Source organism: Grammomys surdaster, unplaced genomic scaffold, assembly GCF_004785775.1.
Source record: "Grammomys surdaster isolate TR1022 unplaced genomic scaffold, NIH_TR_1.0 126906, whole genome shotgun sequence".
Lineage (NCBI taxonomy): Eukaryota > Metazoa > Chordata > Mammalia > Rodentia > Muridae > Grammomys > Grammomys surdaster.
In genome coordinates this window covers 3,089,814-3,099,366 of record NW_021621692.1, presented here as the reverse complement: position 1 = coordinate 3,099,366, position 9,553 = coordinate 3,089,814, and the positions used below count along the sequence as shown (strand labels likewise).

The following is a 9,553-nucleotide window of genomic DNA, read 5'->3' as shown; positions in this document are numbered from 1 at the left end:
TTCTTTCTTTCTTTCTTTCTTTCTTTCTTTCTTTCTTTCTTGTGTGTATCTTTTGTTTTTGTTGTTGTTTTGTTTTGGAGATAGGATCTTAGACTCTAGTCTAAGCTGTCTGGTTGTCTTGGAACTCACCATGTGGTGCTGGATTAGTCTTAATTTCCTAGCAGTTCTCTTGTCTCAGCCTCTGGAGTGCTGAGACCTTAGACATGCCTGGCTCATACCCATTTGTGAAGGGCATTTTAGATTTTTTAAAATAGGTCAGTTTATATTGATTTTATTTACGTGTGTGTGTGTGTGTGTATGTATTTTGGTTTGAATAGGTCAGTTTATATTGATTTTATTTACGTGTGTGTGTGTGTGTGTTTGCATGTGAGAAGCTTCTCAGCATCAGATTCCTAGGAGCTGGAGTTCAAGGCAGTTGTGAGGCACACCGACCTGGGGGTAGGGAAGGACATACATGCTTTTAACTGCTCCATCTATACCACTTAGAGAGCTCTGTATCATTCGACCTCTTTCTCCTGCCTTTTAGGTTTGTTTTCTGCTCTAGACGTTCATTCAAACCTGGGTGTTATTTCCTATGGTGTTTCCATGACAACATTGGAAGATGTATTCTTAAAGCTAGAAGTTGAAGCAGAAATTGATCAAGCAGGTAAAAACAGAACGAAAAAGACCAGCCAATGAACTGGACAGTACAAATAATTTTATAAGTAAATGAATTAATTTTGCAAGCATATGAAGTATGTGTTGATAATAGTGATAGAGATTATGATATAATATGAAATGATAAGATATTCTTGAAAGGTCTTATTGTCAGGGAGGGCTTTATTGAGATGTTTGAACTGAGATGTGAATCACCAGAAATACTCATGCATGCAAACATCTTAGGGCAAACTGTACTGGATAAAGAAAGTGTCCCCTTGCCAGGTGCTGAGACATTAATTAGATGTCTTTGAGGGACCAAAAGCGGGCCATCATGGTGGGAACCATGAAGGAAGTAATTGGCATTGCTATCAGAGAGTAGCCAGAGGGCTGGGTCAGGTTCTGCCCTTGAACATCTGGAAAGTGCTTCCTTTAATTTTGAGTGCAGTGTCAAGGGTTTAAAGCAAAGGAATAACTTGGTAATCCTGATCTGTGTTTTTAGTGAACACACCCTTGGTTGGGAAGGTAGTTTCACCATAGACTACTTGTCTAGCATCTGCAAGACTCTGGTTTCCTGTCTAGTTCTGAAAAGCATTTCTAATTATTGAATGATAGCTGTAGTGTGAAGGAAGAGCAGGTCAGTCAGGAAGCTTGTGTGTAAAATTGGACTTGAATTAGTGTGGCAGGAAAATCTGCAGAGTGGAGTTGTATTGTGCTGATCTCAGCAGTAATGAATGGTTTGTGGAGGCTTGTTAGGGAGGGGCCAAGAGTCATTCTCAAGTTGTTGTTTGAAAACTGCATGTAGTTGCCACTTCCTGAGAGCAGAGGAGTAGGCTTAGAAAGGTAGGACAAGCATTTGCCTTCGCTATTTGAGATGCAGCAGAAGCTACGTGAGGTGTAAGGGCTCTAGTTAGAAATCTTGAAGTCACAAAGATGCTGTTATAGAGACAGGGAAGAGCCCTTGGAGGGGGAGAACAGGTCATGGGAGGGGCATCCATCAGCTGATGTGAGCACCTGGGAGAAAGGAAGGGCTGACAATGCAAGTTTTTTTTTCTTTTCACAAAAGAACAGAGAAGCAAAATTTTAGTAAAAGCTGTCTTGGGTGCAAGAGAAAGTGGACTCTTGAGTGTCAGATATACAGAGTAAAATAAGGAAAGGAATAATGTGGAAACGGGATGGTGGGCAGCTTGGTAGTCAGGAAGAAAGTGGTGACCTGGCCGAGAGCATCTTGGGTGGTGTGGCCAAGAGCGAAGCTGGAGCTGTGTGGTATACAGTGAGACAGCGAGCTGAGAGTTCTATGACTGAAGCTTAGCACGTGCTCAGCATCCAGAGATGATGCAAGTGTGTACCAGTCCCATTTTTGTTCAGCACCACTTCCAGATATGCGCTGTAATGTTGATGGGTTTTAGTTTTTGATCTTTCTATTTCAAACATTCCAAAATGGATTTTTTGTTTGTTTACTTTTATTGACAAATAGATTATAGCGTATTTACACAGCAGCCACGGGAGGAAGAAACAGATTCAAAATCTTTTGATGAAATGGAACAGAGTTTACTTATTCTTTCTGAAACCAAAGCTGCTCTAGTAAGCACCATGAGCCTTTGGAAGCAGCAAGTATCTACAATAGCAAAGTTTCATTTCCTCTCATTGAAGCGAGAAAACAAATCAGTGCGCTCTGTGTAAGTATAATCATCCTCCCCCTCCTGAAACCTGTCTTTTTGAGGTTGTGAATAGAATTCGCTATCCAAACATTTAAATAATGACATTTACACAGCTTTGTAGTTCTGAAAGATCAAATGACAGTTTCACAGTCACAGTACTCTTATCACACATCTACGGTACTTTAATCTTTTCTATTCATTCTTGTCTGTCTGTCTATCTATCATGTATCTATCTATCATGTATCTATCATCTATCTATCTATCTATCTATCTATCTATCTATCTATCTATCTATCTATCTATTGTCTATCTAATCTATCTGAGACAGAGTTTCACTGTGTAGCACTGGCTGGCATGGAACTCACTATGTAGACCAGGCTGGCCTCAAACTCACCTAATTCATCTATTTCTGCCTCTTAGATGCTGGGATTAAAGATGTGTGCTATTACGCCCAGCTCTACCTCTTTTTTCTAAACTGGTATTTTTCATCTTTAAAATGATGAAGTGACAAGAATACTATCTAATGTGTAATTTTTCATTTATTGTCAGTATATTTAAATTTTTATTTTAAATTTATATAATTTCATAATTTTTCCATTCATTTAGTTTTATAATTGTTTTTAGTAAAACATGAAAGTAAAATTTTATTCCTATTTATTAGATGAAGAAAGTTGAAACATAAAGAAAGTTATACAGCTAGTAGACCCAGAATGTAAAGAATTCTCTACATAATTTATTCTCCCAGTTAGTATCTTTTTTCCTAAGTCTAAGAATGACCTATGGAAAACAGCATCCTGCTTTCCTGTACCATATTTCTCCCTTTTTAGAACTAAAATGATTGTAGGAATAAAATTTAATATTAAGAACATTCAGACATGTCTGAAATATTCTGGAGTTACTTGAGGTTTTGACCAAGTTCATTTAGTGTAAAACAAATGCTAGTCAGGTATGTGCTTGCTTCTGTATCAGTTGTTCTGAGAAAATATTTAAGTCAGCAAGTTTGATTTATTTAGTTGAACATCGTTTTGCTAAAACAGTCTCTGAAAAACAATAAAAGTGACTTGATCCAGATTGCTGTAATGAAATACTCCGGCCTGGGTATTTCTGGAGGTTGGAAGTTGGTGATCCAAGTGCTGGCATGGTACAGCCTCTTTTCTTTCCTTGAAGAAAGCTCCCATGTTGTTGTATACTTTATTTGTATTTGGAAAGAGCCTGGAAAGCAGCATACTAGCATGTGCTTGCTGGTGTCACTTTTTTATGGATGCTAATCCTGTTGTAAGGGTCGTATCTAATTTGGATTGCTTCCTAGAGTTCCTGTCTTTAGATATCACCAGATTAATAGGGCTGCATTATGTAAATTTGAGGGGAAACAAACATTGAGTTCAAAACAAAAAAATGTTTTATGGTCAAATATACTACAAACGATTGCTTCTGATATTCTATCAAAAAGTAATTAGCATGTCTTTTCTAGTTTTGTAATATAAAACTTTAACATTAACCTGAAATTTCCATATATTCTTCACTCATGATTTCTTTCTTTCTTAAAGCATCTACTGACTTACAGATCTAGACTTAAATGCAGCATCTTTTGAGGGATGCTGATGTCAGAATACTTAAAAATAATTTAATGATTTTTTGATTACTTTTTCAAATAGGGTCTAACACAGGCTGGTCTCAGTTTCTCAGTCCTCCTAATATGAGTATATTGACATGCCCAGCAAGAATGGTTTTTAGAATACATGTGGTCTAACCAAAGATTATAAATTATATAGTTAAGTGTGGTATTCTCAGCTCTGTAGCTACTGAACCATGTTATATCATATGTAGATAATATGTAGGACATGCAGCTATCTATGACACTACAATGTCCTTTTGTTGTACTGTATGTTCATGATGCTGTGTATGGATAACATGGTAATGTGCATGTATATATATGCATAATATGCACTGACAGTATATTATATAATACAGATTGACAGTATCTCAGGGGAGCAGCAGCAGTTAATGTAACTTGTAATTACATTGTGATAAGGATGAACAGTTTTAGCTGTGGCATTGTCACTGTACCTAAAGCTCTTCCCTGTACTTACACAGTACTTTGTCACTGTATGAAATGTAAACGGCTAGAATAGAGTCCGAGCACGAGTCGGAGTATAGAGGCATAAGCATTTATGATACTATCTCATGTTTAACAATTATGCTTGTATATACTATATGAGTAAATCTAGTCTAAATATACTTTTCTAACTTTTCCTTTTCTTTACCACCAATTTAATAATCTTTAAATTTGATATTCCAATTAGCTTCCTCTCCAATTATCAGATCATTTTTGGTAGTAGATCTTTAGGAAGGTTTTTTTTTTCTTTGCCTTTTGTTCTTGTTTTGTTGTTTTATAATTGAGTATTAAATCTATACTAATATCAGGAAGACATCTAATAGATTTTATGTTAATGTATATTAAGCTATATTATTTTTTCTTTCAGGTTGCTTCTGCTTTTGATTTTTTTTGCAGTTCAGATTTTTATGTTTTTGGTCCATCATTCTTTTAAAAATGCTGTGGTTCCCATCAAACTCGTCCCAGACTTGTATTTCCTAAAACCTGGAGATAAACCTCACAAGTACAAAACCAGCCTGCTGCTTCAGAATTCCACTGGTGAGAGTGTGTGAAGGTCTGTGACTGTGTGTCGGTTGTGCACGGGGTGAGGGGTAAACAGAGTTCAGAGATTGGGCTTTTAGATCTTTTAAAGATAAAGCAAGCACGACCCATTATTATAAAATCTAAAGTAAATATTTACCTATTGATATTGAATGGTATTGGAAATAAAGTTTTGGTTTAAGTGTAGTTGATCATTTTTAAAATTTTCTAATTTGTATTACTTTTAGTTATTAAAATCTTTTTAAAAACAGTGATTACTGGCAGGTTTTATCTCAAAGTTCATGATGGGCTTAATGAATTTGAGCGTGTGTAAGATTTTCCTAAGCAAGAGTTTATAGTATATAGTATTTACACACATTCATTGAGATGCTAAAAATTTATCAAGAACTATTGAAGAATTAATTGTAAATTAACAAGTAAGCCTACTTACATATAAATATCTACACCCAGCCAGGAGATGGTGACATGTCTTTAATCCCAGAACTCGGGAGGCAGAGGTAGGCGAACATCTGTGAGTTCCAGTCCAGCAAGCTTGGTTAGCAGAGCAAGTTCCAAGACAGCCAAAGCTAGAAACCCTGTCTTCAAAAACCAAAAACCAAAAACCGAAAAACAGCACCAAAAAAACCCTCCAAACAAACAAGCACCCCCGCAAGCAGACAATGCAAAACAAACTGTGCCTGAATATCTTAAGTTTGCAGTTAATAATTTTGTATTCGCTGTTTTTATTCTTGCTATATAATTGACAAAAGATTTTTTTTATGTTTTATGGACTTGAGCTAATTTTAAGTTAAAATTTTAAGTTTTTAAAGTATTAAAACTTAGTAAAGAATCATTCATTCAGGATCAGCTTTTCTCTATCATCTATCATCTGCTTACAGAATAGCATCTAGTCCTAAGACTATTGTAGAAACTATTTTACTTTTGCACCCATTACATTTTTTTTTTTTTTGGGTTTTTCGAGTCAGGGTTTCTCTATATAGCCCGGGCTGTCCTGGAACTCACTCTGTAGATCAGCCTGGCCTCGAACTCAGGCCTCCACCTACCTCTGCCTCCCAAGTCCTGGCACCCATTACACTTAAAATATAGTGCTGAGTGTGATACACAACCTTAATCTTCTCTGGGAAAGATGCATTTAGCATGGAAAATTTCTCCAATTCGAAAATATTTTACAGTTTACCTTCTTCACAGAGAAATCTTGTCTTCACTTTAAAGTGTATTTTATATTGCTAAAATATAATACTTTTGTGAAATCTCATACTTTTGAGTTTTTATTTGTATCTAAAAATTATATTTGTATCTCAAATCTCTCTGTTCTGATTTCATTTTTTTTCCTCTGTAGAAATTCTAGTATCTTCATTGTTTGTGTCTTCTACTACTCTGCATAGTATTGTTTGTTGCTTTTGGATCCACCCTCTCATTGCTGGTCCAAAATGAAGCATACATGTGTATATACACACATGTATGTATATGTAAGAAATATGTATACGTAATACAGGAGCACATACTAAATATTTCCTTCCTTCTTCAAAAGCGTAAATTGCATGGTTACTCCACTGTAGTGTAGCTGTTTTCTTGAGTACATAGCCACTGTGGTAACGTGAAGAGATCAGGTAAGGTGCTGGTTAGGAGAAAGTCTTATGTGGAAAGCACCATTCTTTATGACATTCAGGACTGGTTATTCGGTCTGCCCTGTCATTCTGTTGAGTTACTGAGAGTGTCTGGGTTTCTGGATCCCATGTGTTGTGTTTTGGCTCCTGGCTTTCGTGATGGTAGAGCAGGACCCCTCTACTCATCAGACATGATGCCGTACAGTTAAACACAAAGAGGAGTCAGACCTTTTGGGGAGCATTTAAAGAATGTAGGTAGAAGACTGGTTCTTCTGCTTGGCTACTTAGGCATAATTAAAATTACCAAATAGATTATTTTTACTTTTTAGTCAAATTTCACAATAACGTTATACTATAAACTAATATTTTTGTAGGCATCAGGTAAAATTTACTAAATACTGTATGCCAGGCTCTGTTTAATGCTCTGCGCACATGTTCAGTCACTTACTTGTCATAACCGCTGTACTTATAAGGTAGTCATTCTTAGTCCTCCTTGGCCGAGGAGGAAACTAAGATCTTATATCATTAGAGCTTGCTTGAAGGACATATAGTATAAGTTGATACAACTTGGATTTGAATCTTGGCCAGCTTGCTACAGAGCCAGTCTCCTAACAGTGTCTAGGCTGAAGAGAAAGGATCTCCTTGAATCAGCACTATTTCCTAATGTTATTAAAAGTCTCTGGCTGTTTCTTACGTAAGGTAATTATTATTATTATTTTCTAATTCCAGACTCAGATATCAATGATCTTATTGACTTTTTCACACACCAGAACATAATGGTGACAATGTTTAATGACAGTGACTATGTGTCTGCTGCTCCTCATAGTGCGGCTCTAAATGTGGTGCGTTCTGAAAAGGTAAGAAGGGTGCTACGTGTGTGTCCTCATTTCAGTTATAAGGTACTAACTAACACGGTTGCTCTGAAATCAATTGCCTGAACCTATCCCGTTAGTCATGAGCTGGAGTCTGCTTTTAGAAGTAACTGTATTAGTTTGTGATAGCTTTTATGCTCTGGTAAGAAACCAGTAAGCATTTTGATTTTATTTTTACATTATATTTCTGCTTAAAGTATCTGCATATTGCAAGCTGAGTTATCTTTAGTGTCACTATTTTTTCTATCACTCGTTGAAGCAGTTTTTCACAATATCTAGTAAAATTTAATTAATTAAAACAATTAATCCAATAAGGCAAGAAAAGTTTGGTCCTTAGCAATATTGGTATATGATATTAGTATATAATATCACCAGGTATATAATAACTCTTCTTTTTGAATTGTAGGACTATGTTTTTACTGCTGTTTTCAACAGTACTATGGTTTATTCTTTACCAGTAATGATGAATATCATTAGTAACTATTATCTTTATCATTTAAATGTGACTGAAGCTATCCAGATCTGGAGTACCCCATTCATTCAAGTAAGCAAACATACAAAAAGGTGCATTCATCTGTGCAAATCTCTTAATGTTAAAAATTGAGGTAGGGAGTTAAGGAGTCTCCAAAATTACCTGGCTTCAAGATCAGAGCAGCTTTATGTGATGCTGATAGGTTTGTGAGATCGTGATTTATTAATTGGATATAAAAAATGAACATTGTTTAATATTTTGTGTATGTGTGTGTATGTGTGTGTGTAATCTAGTTAGTGAGATATTGAAAGACATCTTGAGAAGTCATCTAGACAAACCATTTTTACTAAAGTATTAAAATATTGAAGTCTAGAGACAAAAAGACAGTGATGAACTATTTCTGTATCATCTGATGAAAAAGTGGCCAGGCCAGGGTGCTTATTAGACGTGTCGATTCTGTTTTAATTCAGGGTGCCTTCCCTGTTTCATAAGTATGCCATCTTACATAAAAAGGGTAGGGATGAGTGCAGGAGTTAACTCATTAATGCTTACTTACTTAGCTTGTGCAAGACACTGGTTGGGTCTGTAGCAGGAAGCTCAGGGTGAAGGAGGACAGAGAAGTGGACTTGTTGACAGTAGAGGATAATGCAAAAAGCAGCCTTAGTCTCAGGCATTTGGATTTCAGCTACTTACTGGACTGCTTGAGAAAATTAGCTGACTCCTTGACTCCTTAGGGTGACAAGGGACATGGAGCTATAGGAGCTAAAGTCACCTTTGTCTGGGAGTTCTTGATTCCTTAGCTTCCTTGGATATAGCTTTTCCCAAGGGAAAAAAAAAGAGTGATCAAGATTCTCTGACGTAGTCATGAAAGTATTCGCAGTCAGTGAAAACACCAGGTACCATTCATAGGCATTTCTTATTCCATCTGGCCACTGGTGGCTAAGTTAGCTGTGTATCTCCCATATTAACTAGTGGCAGAGTTGGTAGTGTAGTCCATACTCCTGTTAATAAACCTGTCATTCCTTCACACCACTTGGTGGCTATCCTAATCGCTTAGGTCTTTAGAGATGTAAATGCTCTTTCAGGATGTTCTAAGGTATTGTAAAGTGGTTCTCAGACTCATTTTCTGTTTTGTATTTGTACTCAGGAAATTACTGACATCGTCTTTAAAGTTGAGCTGTATTTTCAAGCAGCTTTGCTTGGAATCATTGTTACTGCAATGCCGCCTTACTTTGCTATGGAAAATGCAGAGAATCATAAGGTAATTGGCCATATAAAAATTACATGTATCAGGTTCTGTCAAGCTTGGGAACCCGACTTGGACCCTTGGAACCCACATATGGAAGGAAAGAACTGATTCCTCTAAATAGCCTTCCCATAGCCCTATGTGTATGCACACAGGGACACAGAGAAGTAAATGTAAAGAAATTGTTTTTTCAATTTAGCTAAAACTAACTAAATAAATAGGGGCTGGAGAGATATCTCACTTGCTTTCCTTGAAGAAGAGCCTTGTTCAGCTCTGAGCATCCACATGGCAGCTCACAACTGACTCTAGTTCCAGGGAACTCTGTACTCTCTTCTGCCCTCTATCATCCCCTTCATGCATGTGGTACCATAAACACTCTCTCCCTCTCCCTCTCCCTCTCCCT

At 36.6% G+C, this 9,553-nt stretch overlaps 1 protein-coding gene across 2 annotated transcripts in view; it reads left to right on the top strand.

Moving 5' to 3' along the window:
• The window catches only part of Abca5 (ATP binding cassette subfamily A member 5), a 79,908-nt gene that overhangs the window by 37,300 nt on the left and 33,055 nt on the right, over nt 1-9,553 (top strand). For both annotated transcript variants that reach the window (XM_028761278.1, XM_028761279.1), the window contains 6 exons: nt 527-646; nt 2,114-2,315; nt 4,781-4,950; nt 7,290-7,417; nt 7,839-7,976; nt 9,052-9,165. In XM_028761278.1, the coding sequence (XP_028617111.1) occupies nt 527-646; nt 2,114-2,315; nt 4,781-4,950; nt 7,290-7,417; nt 7,839-7,976; nt 9,052-9,165 (872 nt within the window). The remainder of the gene's footprint in view (nt 1-526; nt 647-2,113; nt 2,316-4,780; nt 4,951-7,289; nt 7,418-7,838; nt 7,977-9,051; nt 9,166-9,553) is intronic.